Source organism: Carcharodon carcharias, chromosome 12, assembly GCF_017639515.1.
Source record: "Carcharodon carcharias isolate sCarCar2 chromosome 12, sCarCar2.pri, whole genome shotgun sequence".
Lineage (NCBI taxonomy): Eukaryota > Metazoa > Chordata > Chondrichthyes > Lamniformes > Lamnidae > Carcharodon > Carcharodon carcharias.
Genome location: NC_054478.1, coordinates 73,485,362 through 73,502,034, shown reverse-complemented (window position 1 = coordinate 73,502,034; position 16,673 = coordinate 73,485,362). Strand labels below are relative to the sequence as shown.

The window sequence follows — 16,673 nt, the reverse complement described above, 5'->3', positions numbered from 1 at the left end:
AAAGACCCACCCCGTCAGATCCTTATTACACGCCAAGAGTCTCAACCCCCTCTGCACATTGCCCTCGAGGTGGCTGTGGTGGGGAAGAGACCGTTGTTCACCACCTTGTGGAATGTGCCTTTGCAAAGAAGGTCTGCAGAGAGATGCAGTGGTTTCTGTCGAGGTTCATCCCAAGCAGTGCTGTGACACAGGAACCTGTGCTCTACTGACTGTTCCCAGGGACACACACCGAGACAAACATCAACTGCAGCTGAAGGATCATCAACTCAGTGAAAGACGCTCTTTGGTCTGCCCGAAACTTGTTGGTCTTCCAGTGCAAAGAATTGTCCTTGACCGAATGTTGCAGACTGGCACATTCCAAGGTCCAGGACTATGTGCTGACGGACGCACTAAAGCTTGGGGCAGCCGCCGCAAAGGCGCAATGGGGAAAGGTCGCTGTCTAAGACTTTTCTGCCATAGTGCACCGAGGGGCTGGGAATTGTTTAGAGCCTCTCGGGCTGTACGACTCACATTTAGTATTCACTACATACATTCATTGTATTATAATTGTATTGAAGCACCCCAGAGTGCAACATGATGTATGTCGATAACTACAATATCATTGCACTGTCTGACTGTTTGTAATAACCATATTGAAATGACTAATATTCATTGATTATATTGAAGCACCTCATGATCCATGTGAAAAAGTTGAATATGATTGCACTTTTTGTGATGGCCATTTAAAAATGCTTTGTAATGTTGTTTCAGATGTTTTATGAATAAAGTATATTTTTCCAAAAACAACCTACAGCCATAGTTTGCATTACTGGGGTTGCATTATTTGCACTAGAGTTAGCCACAGTGAAGGGGGAATGGCTAGACTCAGATTTTTCGAGCCCTGAGGTAGATGGTGCAACCTTGCCTGGAAAACCCAGTCGTTAAGACGTGAATGAAATACTTTGATCACCCCATCCACCACCTTAAACATTCAATCTCTTCATCACAGGTGTGCAGTAACAGCAGTGTGTACCATCTACAAAATGCACTGTAGCAGCTCACTAAGGCTCCTTCACTTTCAAAATCCATGACATCTACAACCTAGAAAACCAAGGACAGCAGGTATATAGGAATACCACCACCTGTAAATTTTCCTCCAAAATCACAACCATCCTGACTTGCAATGTATCACCATTTCTTCACTGTGTTGCTGGGTAAGAATCCTGGAACTCCCTCTCTAATAACACTGTGGCTGTACCCACACGACGTAGACTGCAACTGTTTGAGATGGTAACTCACCAACAGCTTCTCAAGGGTAATTAGGTATGGACAGTAAACACTAGCCTTGCCAGTGATGTCCACATCCCATAAATGAGTTAAAAATTTTTTCATGATGTAACTAACTGAGTCCGATATAGTACTGTTTCATTGTGCATATGGCCGAATATATCATCAAGCCTACTAATGTACCACGATTGAATTGTTCAATGAATTTTAAGAGTACTGCAGGAGTATGTGATTTTTATTTGTTCTATTAATATACATTCTCGTGACATTGATGACACTCTCAAGGCTCCCTTTATTATACACCTCCAGTAGCTCTGAGAAGTGTCACTGGAGTGGTTGTTTTCACAACCTGTTGGATTACTTGGTCATTTCACAGAGAATTAAAAGTCAATCTCACAATTCTGCACTAGTCATGCGCAGTCCAGACTTAGTAAGGATGAAAGGGTTCCTTTTAAGAAGAGAATTTAATCAGCTGGGTTTTTAATAACCATTGCTGCTTTCATGGCCATTTTTGTTTCTGGTGCTTACCAGAATTTAATTTGCTGTGACACAAATTGAATTAATGACCTCTGGGTTGAGAGTGCATTATGGTAAACTCTATTCTGCCCTACTCTCAAGTCAGTAGCCTTTGGTAATGTTAAAAGTTAGTTCAACTGCTGTACCTGAGTAATTAATTTTATTGCTGTCTTTGAAGACCAAGGATGTTGCAAGCAGAGATGGGCTAGTGGTAATGGGGAGAAAGGGTTGCAGGGTGCTGCTGATGGAAATGGGATTTTTGGGAGGTAATACCTTATGGTGTGTTGGAAGATGAAGAAATGTATAGGTGTTAAGGACAGGAGGGACAGTCCAGCAGCAATGGGAGGGGAGATTACTTAAAAGTGCCCCCTTGGTGTGATCTGTGGAGAACTCTTTATTTCGTAAAATAGATACAACTGCATTTTATTTTTGTAAAAATGCATTGGAAGAATTCTATGCTGGTTTCCCAGCACCAGCCAGAAGCAAGATTTTTAGGACCTGCAGGAGAGGGTGCATTTGGTCTTCAAGTTGAGGCACCATGTCTGACAGACATGGGTCAGGGTTCCAGTCACAATGATAGGGACAAGGAGGAACCAAAGCTACAGGTGAAGAGTGAGCATTAGGTCACATGTTTGACTTAGTATACTGTTTCAAGATAGATGGTGAAAACAGGACCACCTGTCGGGGATGCAACTAGAAATTTTAAGAAAGTAATCAGCAATGCCACTTACCTTGAAGCCAAACAAAAGGGACTCAAATCGAAGTTAAATAAAATTAGTGAAATTTAATTGTGACAAAAGCATGATGGGAGGGGAGAAAAATGTTCATAGGCTATGTGTGAACACTTGTATTAAGTGCACACACCCACAGGATTTTTAACACTAACAATTTACATTTAACATGTTCATTAAATTAAACAAATTAAATGTTACATTTAAGCACTGTTAATATTCTAATACCAATAAGTTATCTGCTTTATGTAAACAAAACATTGAACAGTGTAAGAAATAAAAGGATTTTTTTTGATGAGTATTTGGATCACTAATGCTCAAGGCTATGAAATGATATGGAAAATAGAGAATAATCCATTGAAGAATATGTCAGACAATTGCATTTTGTGGACAAATGCTGATCTACAAAGTTGGATACAATTGGCGTGAAAGCGATTTGCTATTTTTGAGTTCATGTCCAAATGATAGTACTTGAGCTGGAAAATGAGATCAGTCTTGCGACATGATGCAAGCACATAAACCAAAATGTTGTTTTCCCACCTATGTTGCCTTAACTGGAAATCTTACCATCTTGTCTGGATTTCCTATTTTTCCCTCCTTCACTCGCTCTCCCCAAATTTGACACTCATTTTGTAGCTTGATTTATATTTTCAGTTGGGCAATCTACTGAACAGTAGCTTTTGATTATTGTATAATTACTAGACTTTTGTTTCAGCAGACCAACTGTAAGGTAGTTTAGAGACCATAATTGCATCAATTCCAAACTTGTGTACCATAAAGTCATTGAGTCATTTCTGCTAGGTTGGCATTGGAACTGTGAGAAATGTACTCAAAAGCATGAGATGACTTCAAAGGAAGCAATTTTTAAATATTCATAATTTGTATTGCTATTGGACACTCATTTCCCGCAAAGTAGTTTGGGATCGTTGCTTATCCAATTACTACAGCTACAATTAGTTCGCAGGTTTAAGAGACCACTTTAATGGGAAAGAACTGTCAAATAATATCTATCGCAGTCCTGCATTTTACCTCATTAGGAGTTATTACCAGTTGACTCACTGTGCACAAAGAATCGTGGTGCTTGAAATAATATAGTAGCAAGCTGTCAAAACTCAAATTTGTTTATAAATGTCATTTCATATTTGTAGATTAAATTTTAAATCTGAGTGCGCTCTATAAATTGGTATATTTTTTGTTTAAAATGCAGCAAATGCATTTACCAAAATGATATTTTGATTAACCTAACAGCACAATAAGTGAAATTACTAACTGTTTTTCAAGCACACCATTGAAGAGCTAATACTGTTGAGTTTCTGAGTACTTGGAAGTTGTGCAATAATTTTTCTCATTTCAGTAGAAAAAACTGCAGTTTCATGCGATTGCATATTAACTTTATTGAATTGCATTTAAATTTTATTCAAATGAACTTTTAGCAAACTTGAGATTAAAGTGAACATTTATTTCATCCGTTGAAAAGAAAGGCAATCAAAGATACAACAACAATTATGTAGCACTTTTAATGTAGCATCCCAATCCCAAAGTGCTTCAGAAGAAAATTATAAAATAACAGAAGCATGTCACACTCATGCATTTAGACTCATGGATTTAAGGAAAATGAATGGTGCATTTATAAAAACAAACTGGAAACTGCACTCTCTGCTTTCAAGATAAAATGGAATTGAAAGATCCACTTGACCTTTCGTTTTCTGTCAATATGCATGGAACTACACAAGCTAGCCTGAATGTCTGGATAGGATATTATCAAACAACCGGACGTTTCTTTTAAAACACATATCTTCGATCAGTTGGGAGGTGGAATAAAGGGGAACCATTTTTACATCTCTCCCCTCCCTGTCTGCTCAAGTATTATAAAACAAAATATGACATTAAGCCACATAAAGAGACATTAGGTCAGATGACCAAAGGCTTGGTCAGAGAGCTGGGTTTTAAGATGTGTCTTAGAGGAAAGAGAGACAGAGTTATAGAGAGGGTGTTCCAGAGCTCAAGGCCAAGACAAATGAAAGCACAGCACCAATGGTGGAACATCTAAAATTGGGGGTGCACAGGAAGCCCGAATTGGGAGAGTGTAGATATCTCTGAGGGTTGTGGGGCTGGAGGAGATTACAGAGATGGGGTGGGTGAGACCATCAAAAGATTTGAAAACAAGATTAGAATTTTGAAATCAAGACGTTGCTATCTTGAGAACCAATGTAAGTCAGCGAGTACAGAGTTGATGGGAAATGGGGCTTGCTGAGAGTTAAGGCACAGCCAGCAGATTTTTGGATTACTTCAAGTTTGCGAAGGGTAGAATGTCAGAGACTAGCCAGGAGTGTGCTGAAATAGTGAAGTCTAGAGATAACATTGCCTTTAGTGAAGATTTCAGCAGCACATGAGCTGGGATGGGTGAATTCGAGGGATGTTATGGATGTGGGACTAGGCGGTCTTAGTGATGGCATGAATATGAGTTCTGAACTGTTTCGCTGTGTGGTCAGGATCTACACAGGTTTTTTGGGGATTGTCTATTCTCCCAAGGTGTGTTGCACGAGTCTATAGTTTCTCAGAACCATTACCCTTTATTTACAGCAAGTATTTATACATTTGTACCTCTACACAAGGTTGGAACTCTTCCATCCAGATCGCTTGACTTCTCAGTCATGTGATCTGATATCATTACTATACCGTCCTGTATGCTTCTGATATTAACCCTTTACCGACTCATCTCAGGCCAAAATTGTTAAGAGTCTGGCTTAATCTCAGAACATTACCAGAGAGAAGAATGGTGTCTTAGCTAGGGAACGGAGTTTGGAGCAGCTACTGAAACCATTATTTCCGTCTTCCCAATATTTAATTGGAGGTAATTTCTGCTCATCCGATACTGGATGCCGGATAAACAGCCTGAAAATTTGGCAACAGTGGAGGAAATAGAATGATGGTGGTGAGGAAGTCCTGGAGTATCATCACAAATATGATATGTGAAACCTAATCTTGCATTGTCTGATGTCATTGAGGAGCAGCACATACTTGACAAGTAGAAGGGGATCAAGGATGGATCCTTGGTGGATACCACATCTAACCATTGTTATTACAGGAAGAGTAGCCATTGCAAGTGATACTCTGGCTGCGATTAGGTAGATAAGATGGAACCAAGCAAGTGCAGTCACACTCAGCCGGATGACAGTTGAGCTGCTTTGGAGGAGGATGGGTGGCTAACCATGTCAAAGACTGCAGAGAGATCAAGAAAGATAAGGAGCGAAAGTTTACCAGTCACAGTCACATGGGCTGTCATTTGTGATTTTGATAAGAGCTCTTTTGGCACTGTGGCAGAGACAGAAAGCTGATTGGAGAGATTCGAACCTGAAGCATAATTTTTGATTTACCTACCAGTGGGTTTGTAAGTGGGGTGCAGGTAAATTTCCCCGCGTGTCCTACATTTCTGCAATTTTAAGTGGAGTGGGTGAGGTCCAGGGTGGCTGACCTTCGCCCCTTTGAGACCCTCAAGCCACTTAAGGTCAGTTTCCTACCTGGCGTCAATTTTAAGGCTTGCCGGAAGAGTTCCAGGGCTGGGGATTGGTGGGGGGGGAGGGGGCGTTCCCAGCTGGGCACATGTTCACAGAGGTGTTGCCCCCCCCCAGGGCCCCCTTTCTCCATTGGGTGTTGAGTGCGCCCCCCACCCCCCCGCACCCTGGCCCCGGTCTGCCACTCATGGGTGCTCCTGCTTCTCCAGCAAGACCCTCACACCGCTCCCCCACCCTCCCAGGTCCCACCTCCCCTTCCCACCATGAGATAATGTGCACTTACTTGGACCTGGACTCCAGGAGTCCTGGTCACTCTTGCTACTGCCAGCCAGTCAGTTTGGTCAGTATCTCTCTGGGGCAGGACAGCTTCCACATTGAGGAGCAGAAGTCCCATCTGCAGCATCGGAGTGTTAAGTGCTTGTGGGGCAGCTGCGATTGGCAGAGACGTGTAAGGGACCCATTTATTCAAAAAGTCCTGCCAATGGAATTCTGTGAAAGATGGAAATAGATTTGGGAGGTGACAACACGTTTACTGTAAACAAAAAATGCTGAAAATACTCAAGATCGGGGAGCTCCTGTAGCGAGAGAAAATGTTTCAGGTCAGTGGCCTTTCATCAGAACTGGAAAATGTTACAGGTGTGACAGATTTTAAACAAGGACAGAGGAAGAAAAGAACAAGAGGGAAACTCTGTGATAGGGGCTGAGGCAGGACTGAATAAATTGCAGAATAATGGTGCAAAAGAGGGTGGCAATAACACAAGTCAAGAAACAAAAGATGAGTTTAGAAGAGCTATAAATGGCAACAGCAGAATCATTCCCAGCATCTGAGCAGTGGTTATGATCTGAAATTGTTGAACTCAGATGTTCAGTCCAGAAAGTTTTAACAGACAGGTAGCCTAACAGCTATTCATCAGCCTTGGTTTAGACAAATGCTTTCACTCAGGCTGTACACTCCTAATTTAGCTAATGTTGTGCTAACTTGAAATGAGAATTGTAATAACCAGTTCCATACCAGCAGGTGGTGTTTTTTCCTGTAATACCATTGTAGTACAATGTTCAAGTTTGTATCAGTTGTCTGGCTAGACTCCCTAATCTCTTCAAAATATATCTCTGTAGTCAATTGTGTATTTAACTATCACCTTACTTGTTACAGGTACTTGAATTGTTTTCCTGTTCAAACTTTTCTGGTGACTTTCATGAATTAAATTTTGTAAAGAATTATTGACAGCAGTTATTAGTTGACAGTATAAATTTCCTGTGCAAAAATGATGTAGGGCAGCAAAAACTAAATTAGAGTTCTCTGTTTTAGAACAACCTACTTTTGTATATACACTTCAGTGCTAAATAGCCTTAACTTAGCATTGGCACTTCAACAAGTTTCTTCAATCATGGTACTTTGTTGTCATTTGTATCTAAATTGCTTGGTTCATTTATAGTATATGAAGTTAAATTGAGACCACAAGAGATTAACTTGTGGACACAAATCAGATGATAAAGTCCATTTTCTGACGTACCAAAGTAATTACCAGAATTGTGTTTCCTGTATACCAGATTAGTTTGAGTTGTCCACCAGCTCATTAGATCAGCTTCATATGGATTCGAAATATTAATTCAGTTTCTCTCTCCACAGATGCTGCCAGACCTGCTGAGTTTTTTTCCAGCATTTTCTGTTTTTATTTCAGATTTCCAGCATTTGCAGTATTTTGCTTTCATCTTAGATCAGCTTCCATTTGGTTGAGCGTATCAGGAAGTGCAACTAAAGGAGAGCTTCCACATTTGAAGTGGCAATTTTGATTGACAGCTTGATGAGTCATCCTTGGTAAAGCTAGGAAAGCTCACATGCAATCTCCCATTTTGGGCAGAGATGAGAAATTTTTTCTGAGGGTCTGACTCTTCGACACACTCTTCCCCAGAAAGCAGTGGAAGCAGGGTCATTGAATATTTTTAAGGCAGAGGTAGTTTGATTCTTAACAAACAAGGGAGTCAAAGGTTATCAGGGGATAGGAATGTGGAGTTGAAGCCACAATTAGATCAGTCATTATTGAATGGCAGAGCAGGCTCGAAGGGCCTAATGGCCTATTCCTGCCCCGAGCTCGTATGTATGTTCTTTCTCTTCTCTCCCTTTCCTTCTTGTCTTTTCTATTCCCGTGATGCGTAAGTGCAAAACTGGCTTACTCACCCCTATTAGAACAAATTTATTGACTACATAAAAATATTAAATGATGCTGAAACACATAGGCTTTGCAGATATAAGATTTGTTGTCCTGTTTACGTATGGAAGAAAACATACGAAATATTCTTTTCTCAAATCTGTTATTTACATCAATTATATTTTTGCTTACTTTCTGCAATGGTCAACATCATGTTACTATGTGCTCAGTGTTTAAATATTTCTTTCTCTTCTCTCTTTTCTGTGCACTCCCCACCTCCAAAACCGTTTTCAATTGTTTACATGCTTTCTAAACAAAAATTGCCTTCTCCCCCTCCCTTGCTTTCTATAGTGTATTTTTCCATTGATGTAGCACAAGGTTGAGGAGATTTTCCCCATACAAGACCCCAAGGACGACCTTGAACAGATTGTCACTCATGATGCTTCAGGCCTGGTTGACTGACTCTGGCTCTAATATCTGAGCTCAACATCAAAGCACCTAACCTATAACCCCTTCCAGCCCTAGTATAAACATTTGCCCTGCTCAGTGCACCAAATAACAGCTTTTTATTTCATAACTCTGAAGAAAAAAATTTAGGTGCTATTTGTGGTGCACACTGGTGGTTCTCAGTCATTAGAGGAAAATAACAGTTCTCATGATGCATGTGTTCTTTAGTTAACCAGAATTGGAGGGCCTGAGGAGCAAATTCAAATATCCAACTTTGGGACTGATGGGGAGCTTGAACCTCAGATCGGAGAGGGATGGGGCTTCAGTGTGGAACTTTTTTATTGCTTGTTTTAATGTTAAAAGTGTTACTTTTTGAATTTTTCTCCTCTTTGCGAGATGTCTATTTTTAACCTGTCTGCTAATTCTGAACTTCCTGCTTTGTGTTCATAGAAATGTTCCGAATTGCTTTCCTGCCTTTTGAATGATGTTTCAGACAATTTGGAACACTCAGTTATTAGCGATTTGCAGTAACGTTTTGCTTATTTGTGTATTTTCTCATATCTCCCCTCGTACTGCATAGTGAGTCAGAAGGAATCCTATTTTGTGTTTTATAACATTGGACACAGGCTATTCATGTAGAAGTATAAATAACTCTGTCAGGTCAAAAGAATTCAAAACTTCACTTAACTGACCATTTTTTAACTTCAGTTCACACAATTTGATAACATTGCAAGAACAAAGTTACTCTTTCTGATATTGCTTCATTGCTGTAATTCCAAACCCGTATAACTAAAACATTTTAACAAAAATATTTTTGTCTGAATAACCTGAACTATTCCTGTATTTTGTCTGTCTTTGTATTCTCTCCAATAATCTGTCTTCTCTCCAATAATCAACCTCTGTTCCGTTTTTTTTAAGAAGATTTATTTAAAATTTACAACAAGCTGCCATATTTTCAATTATTCTGTGTGAATTATTTTTCTGGGTGTTTTCCTCCGCTGCTTATATCTTGCCCCTCTCCTGACCCAAGTCTAATTTGGAAGTGGGATTCACCATGTGGGGAAAAATTGGTCTTTGGCTAAAAATCTGTGCCAAAGCTACTACTTTAGCCAGTCAGGTGCCAGAAAGCTAAAAGGCTGAATTTTCCCAGAATTGCACTAAGTGCAGTGGCGGGCGAGTAAAATGGAGTCCTACCCACCGATGAAAACGGCGGCTTTTCACGCCGTATCTTCTCGAGCCCACCTCATTATATATTCACTCCAGCGGAACACGGCGGGCGGACTCTCATTTGCCCGCTCGCCATCACCCCGCTGTTGCATCATGCCAGCTGCCATCTTTAAAAGGCAGCCGCAAACGAAGCGCTCAGCGCCACCAGCTCACCACCACTACCTGGGAGACATGGCCCGCAAAGGCAAAAAGACTGCAGACCCCACTTCAACAACGGGTCGCTCGAGCGACTGCTGGATGCTTTGGAGGCCCGCCACGGTGTGCTCAACCCCCACTCCGGCCAGAGGATGAGTAGTAATATCTCCAACCCAGCTTGGGAGGCGGTGGCAGCGTGATCAGCGTGAACGCCCTGCAGAGGACGACAGCCACCCAGTGCTGCAAGAGGATGAATGATCTCCTCCGTTACGCCAAGGTAAGTCACTCTTTTCATCACTCTCAACTCTCTCACTCTCAAACCCATCACACACCCACAGGGCCCTCACTCACTGCCAGTGCAAGGGACATCACCATTCGCTCACACTCACCGTCACTGTCCTCATCCCATCCATGGGACCACTCACCACCCACACAGTCCAGGCATACTTATCATCTGGCCTAGCAGGCGTTCTGATGTACTCTCCCCATCTCTATCCATGCAGGACAAACTGGCTCAAAATGGGAGGGAAAGGTCTCAGACAGGTGAAGGGATGCCGGAATTCAAAGTTCTGACAGAATTTGAAAACAGAGCCATTCAGCTGGCCGGCGATGACCGAGACCGGTCCTGTGCTGACGGTGAGGTCGGCACTGCTCTACCAAGTGAGGATCCAGCGGTGCAACATCCATCAGACAACCATGCCGTGAGTGATGTGTCCTTTTTCACAGGCCACTGCCATGCACTAATTATCTCCCCTTGCTTTCGCAGGCACATCTGGGAAGCAGCTGACGGAGTCCATGACCCAGAACCTCCAAGCAAGCTCCAAAGAAACCTCCAGAGAGAAATCTGAAGGCACCCTCCTTGAAATCCCGTCACATCGCTCACCCACACCCTCCACCAGCGCAGAGAGACACATCTCGGTGGGACCTAGCTTTTAGAGTAGCCTCAGGATTGCAATCTGTTGAGCACATTGCACTTTCTGATCCACAGCAGGCAGAGGCAGGGACTTCCTGGGCCACTGACACTTCGACGACTGCTGGAGGCCAGAATATTGCAAAGTCCGAGTCAGGTGACAAGCCTCTGGAGTCGGTCATGGCACAGTTGCTGGAGCTGCAAAGGCAAGCTAGGGAACAACAGTAAGGGATGTCCGCTGCACTCCTCAGATTGCAAGGCACGATGGAGGAGTCCGTCTGTCTTCAGGCTGAGGTGATAGCACCGACAATACAACGCACCAAGGTCAACACTGGCAGGATGGCGACAGCCATGGAGACCTTGGTCCAGGACGTCACTCCTGCACTGCTGTATGGGTTTAACTCCATCGCTGATGCCATAGTTGGCCTCCAACAGTGTGTACGTGAGAGGGGTGCTGGGCAGCTCGATCTCTGTCCAGCTACCTCTTCCGCTCATGGAGTCAGCCAGGGGCCTTCTGGCACCCATAGGGAGGAGGATCAGCAGGTGCTTACTCCAGGGCCCATCCACCCAGCTCACTCTGGGAGTGACTGGCCCATCCGAATCCTATTTTCCTGTGACCTCCGCAGATCCAGCTTCACAGGCCAGGGAGGGTGCCACTGCCACACAGCAAGACCCCAAAAGCGGGCTGGGGCCCTCCAGAGGATACCTGTCAAATCATCACAGGGCGTCATAGTCAGCAGGCTGATTCCAGCTCCGCTGTGGATGTCCGGAGAGCACCAAGATGTAGCGGCAGGGTTAGGAAAGTTAAGGAGAATTAGTTGCACAGCCTGGGCACAGGTGTTAATCACCTGTATATAATACTCACTATTTTGAATAAACTCCCAAGAATGTCTCCATGCCTATTGCTCTGATGAACAGTGTTCTTGTCACTCGGATGTGAAACCTTTCTGCACAAGATAAAAGGCAGGTGTCTCAGTCCAGGGCCTCTTCCCTGTGTTCTGTGTGGCCTTCAGACCACAGAGATGGTCCAGCCTCTCACTCCTGGAAACATTACTGATAACTGCACCTCAGCAGTGCTGGTTTTTTTGCCATGGGTAGGTGCCACAGAGTTCTCTCATTCTCTCCGTGTGCCCTCAGCACCTTTAAAGTGGGTCTGGCCCCCATCACCAGCATCTGCGACCAGTGATGCTGTGCAGCAGCTACTGAAGGGCTGAGGTGCTGAAGGGAGACACAGCATCAGATGCATTTAAAGTTTCATGGCTGCATCTCTATGATATGACCCTGATCACAGAGCACAAGCGAGCTGCCCTCGGCCAGACAGGAGTCAGACATTCTCAGAGGCTATGTGAAGATCTATGGAGTGTCCTCACTGCATGTCATCATCCTTCTGCGATTGAGCTACTATTAGGACCTCCACTGCACCTTCATGACAGGAGCATTCTCAGAGGACATTGGTGCTGTGATAAGCCAGCCTGGAGTCAAATGTTCACAACCGCGATGTGAGGATCTATGGGGACACCTCACTGCATGTTGTTGTCATCATTCTCCACAAATCTGACAGCTGTGAGGGCCTCTGAGTGCGCCTGCCTCGTCTAGCCAATGCAAGAGCCTCATCCCCGTCAATGTCCTCATCAGAGGAGACATGCAGCTCCTCCATCTCCCCCTCAGCCAGCTCCTCACCCCATTGCAATGCCAGGTTGTAAAGGGTGCAGCAGATGACAATGATGTGTGACACCCTCTGCAAACTGTATTGCAGGGCTCTACCAGACTGGTCCAGTCACCGAAACTGCATCTTTAGCATCCTGATGGTCTGCTCCACCAAGTTGTGAGCTGCTGCATGAGCCTCATTATAGAGTCGCTCTGCTGCAGTCTAGGCCGCCACATGGGTGTCATCAACCACATCCTCTGTGGGTAGTCCTTGTTCCCAAGGAGCCAACCCTGCAGCCTCTGTGGACCCTGGAAGACTGCAGGGATCTGTGAGCGATTCAGGATGTGAAGTGGGTCCCACCATATTTTCCACGCACGCCATCTATCACACCTGCTGCCAGTGGGCTTGGAATATTCTGCCAAAAGCCATTTGTGAGATCAGAACAAATTTGATGCCTTTTGAATTGTTAAATCGAAAATGGTACCACTGTGGCAGTTACCTTGTCCATAATCCCAGCAACCTGATTGATCCCAGCCCGGAGAACTCATCTATGGTACTCATAAGAGTTAAAAAAACGACAACCTGGAGTCAGGGCAAAAAAGTAATTCACGTCTCAAGTTGATGTCTTCATTGTTATACATGCAAGAACACAATGTCATTAGCTTATCATTGTTACAATCCCAGTAGTGACTGATAACTTATAGTGATATATGAATTTCCAGTGGGGTTAACTGGATCATACTTCAAGATTTCAAGTTTTAAGAAATTTATGTAATAAACTAAAAGCAACATTGTCCAAACACGATCCTGTAGGCAACTTATATTCTAAACTACAGAAAAGATCCCCCTATTAATTTTTAAAATGACAGAAAATCCCCCTCCATACTTATACTTTGCTTTGTCTCTTAAGTGGGCACTTCAATCCCCAGGAACAAGTCCAAAGCTATTCTCAGCTGGATAACTTCTAATCCCTGAACTGACTTTTGTGGTGAGGGTTACTCTAGCAATCCCCCCCTCTAGCCAAAACAAGGCGAACTCTCCAGCCTTGTTTAAATCCTCACAAACTTGCTCCTTTTAATCCGAACATGAGCTCCCATTTGCATTCTTGGTGAACAATTGATACATTCTGTTATTATTGTATACAGCCTCTATCTCTTTGCTTTTACTCGTCCAAAATCTTACAGACTGACCTGTCTGAGAGGTTCAGGGATATCGTAAGAAAAATTCTGTAACCTGTTATTTAACATGACAGGCCAAGGACTTTTCCCTTTCAAAGCCCATCTCCATGGCCAGATGAATCACATCAATCTTGTATCCAGGTAGAAGTGCTAATTAACTATCCCTCAGACCTGCAGCTCCGTTCTATCTTGGAATTACATGGTTTGAAGTACAACAGTTTATAAAACCTGACATTGCTAACACCTCTGTCTTGGTGACTAACAGTCTATCCAATGTCAGCTTAGCTGCCCTGGTCATTGTTTACAGGTGTGAATATCTTGCACCTTTTCCCCAGTAAGGCAACCTGGGCCTTTTACCCCCACCCCCACCCCCACCCCCACCCAAATTAACTTTTCACAACCGAGCCACCCAAGCTGCTTGTTAGGCAGAATTCAGAACAGGCCACATGACCACCTTTTTAGTTCTCCATTTTAACTTAAACTAAAGAGATCATCCCAAAACTTAACAACCTTATAAACTTCAGACCTGTAGCATAATAGAATTAGAATTGCTTGTACAGGATATGACTACCATATAATTATGTCCTGTTATCAGTCTTTATACTTTTAAGATGCTTGGGTTATAATGTCTCTAACTCCCTAATTTTCTAATTAACCAATTCATTGGTTACCATATGATTTGTTGATAGTCAACCTTTTAAAAATCCAAAAATTTCCTTACAGTAGCCTTGCTTAAACTGTCACAACAATTACATTTATGTTAAATTAGTTATCCAGATTGTGTCTATATTGTATTCACTAAAAAGAAAAAATTTAGATGTGCAACTGCTGGTCCTGCATTCAACCGATGATTGACTTGTATAGCAGTTGCTTAACTCCCTTGGAACCTTGCACTCTGCTGGTACAAAGAAACATTTTATGTATTGTGCAACTTCTTGAAACATTACTCTTCAGAGAACCGGGTGGTACAAAGTATTTTCCCTTTTAAGTGCTAGTTTCATAATGTAGTCCTAGTGAAATGAATTAATGTGTCTGCATGTATAGCATCGCGAGTACATTTTCTAGAAGTGCAAATCCATCCTTTCGTACAGTTAATCCTCTTGGAAAGAAATGTTTACCATAATAGTTTATAGGATTTAGGTGGTTTTAATTCTGCACTGGCTAATACAGCATTCTTTCATTCGTGCTTTAGAACCATGGATAAATTCAGACAAGCAATCAGGAAAGTTAGTTTAAATGTTGATGTCTGCAACAGTATTTTTGAGATATGAGGTTTCCAACCTACTCTGTATCTCCAAAACCTGAACAAATCCCTGAAGAGGAAAGATTTCAAGAGTATTGCTGAACCGTATCATCTGCCTTAAAACAGATATGGGTTAATGACCAGAGCTGGTTCTCATCAACATTGCTAATGTCTTAGCTAATTAATCATTTTTGCCAAGTTGGGTGAAGTGCAAGGGTAAACACTTTGTGCACTAACTTCAAATTTAGGGATTGTGACTTTTTCTTTCCTATACGTATTCCACACATTAGGAGCTATAACAGATATATATTATGCACTGTAGTTTTGTGCCATATGTATGGGTCTCATAAGGTAAATTATAATTCATATAATGTTAATGATATAATCTAAGATAAAGATATGCAATTTATTACTAATGTAAAGAACCTATTTTTTATTTTTCTTCGACTGTGGCTTTAAAATCTACCATGCCTGCAATTGAAAGACATGTTTGCTGGAACAGGGTGAGGAATATCTACAATGTTGCTATACTGGAACATAGGGTGCCTTAAGAAAATAGGATGGTGTGGAAAGGAGTTCTGGACAAGGAGGAACTGCCTAATGACAGTATTTTAATTGGCTCCTGACCTGGTGACCAGGGCTTTGTGCAGTAACAGTGCAGGGAAAACAGCCCCTAACCTGAAAAAAGGGAAGACCTGAAACCTATCTCTTCTGTGTTTGTAAGATTACTAGCAATTCTGCCATAATAGCTAGCTGGCTATCCCTCACATCTCTAACCTGCTTTCTCTGAATACCCCTGTCAAGAGGAAAAAGGGTAAAATCACCAGAGAGATATTGAAAAGCAAGTTTTTCAACCAGTCAACCACAGATGTGTCATCAACAACAAACTGCAAGGAATTTAGAAGACATCAATCAAAATCAACCCATCTAATCCTGTACTCCGGATTGGTGCTCTTGAACTGTTTTATCTCACTCTTAAAATCCATATTTTGGAAGTCTTGTGTGTGTTTGTGTAGAGGGGTTTAAGAAGGGGAAGAGTTTAAGTTATTGAGTTAGAAGTTAGCAATTCATATTTCTTTATTTTGCCACTAGTTAAAGACAATTTGTTCAATAAACAGTTATTTACTTATTAAGTTTACAAACCTAGTGCTCATATTCTGCTTAGCTAAATTAAGCAGTTATGTAGAATTGGGGCAATTTGGTGGTCTGATAAAACTTCACATTTGTTGCGGCTCAGGGAACAGTGGGGCTTGATATTAAAACACAGTATCCTCAGTGAGTCTTGACACTAAACTATCATAAAAGGGAATGTAAATATGTTCTGTAGACATATAAATAGTAAAAGGGTGGTAAGACAAGGCATGGGATCGATTAGGGACCAAAAATGACGTGCACATGGAGGATGAGGTATTGAATACTTTGAATCTGTCTTTACCAAGGAAGAAGATGCAGCTGAGGTCATGGTGAAAGAGGAGGTAGTTCAGACACTTGAAGGGTTTAAAATTGATTCAGAGGGGGTATTGGATTCACTCTTTGTACTTGAAGTTGATAAGGCACCAGGACCAGATGAGATGACAGACAAGGATGCTGAAGGAAGAAAGAGTGGAAATTGCAGACACACTAGTTTTTTCCAGTCCTCCTTAGACTCGGGTGGTACCAGAGAACTGGAGAATTGCAGATGTTCAAAAAGGGTGTAAAGCAAAGTCC

At 42.3% G+C, this 16,673-nt stretch overlaps 1 protein-coding gene across 3 annotated transcripts in view; it reads left to right on the top strand.

Annotated features, from left to right (window-relative positions):
- The window catches only part of arl6ip6 (ADP-ribosylation factor-like 6 interacting protein 6), a 49,808-nt gene that overhangs the window by 17,547 nt on the left and 15,588 nt on the right, over positions 1-16,673 (top strand). The window contains exon 4 of one of the 3 annotated variants that reach the window (XM_041201747.1): positions 15,469-15,542. The exons of the other annotated variants lie outside the window; for them this stretch is intronic. Coding sequence (XP_041057681.1) covers positions 15,469-15,517 — 49 coding nt within the window. The 3' untranslated portion in view covers positions 15,518-15,542. Of the gene's footprint in view, positions 1-15,468; positions 15,543-16,673 lie in introns of those variants that run through there. 3 annotated transcript variants of the gene reach the window in all.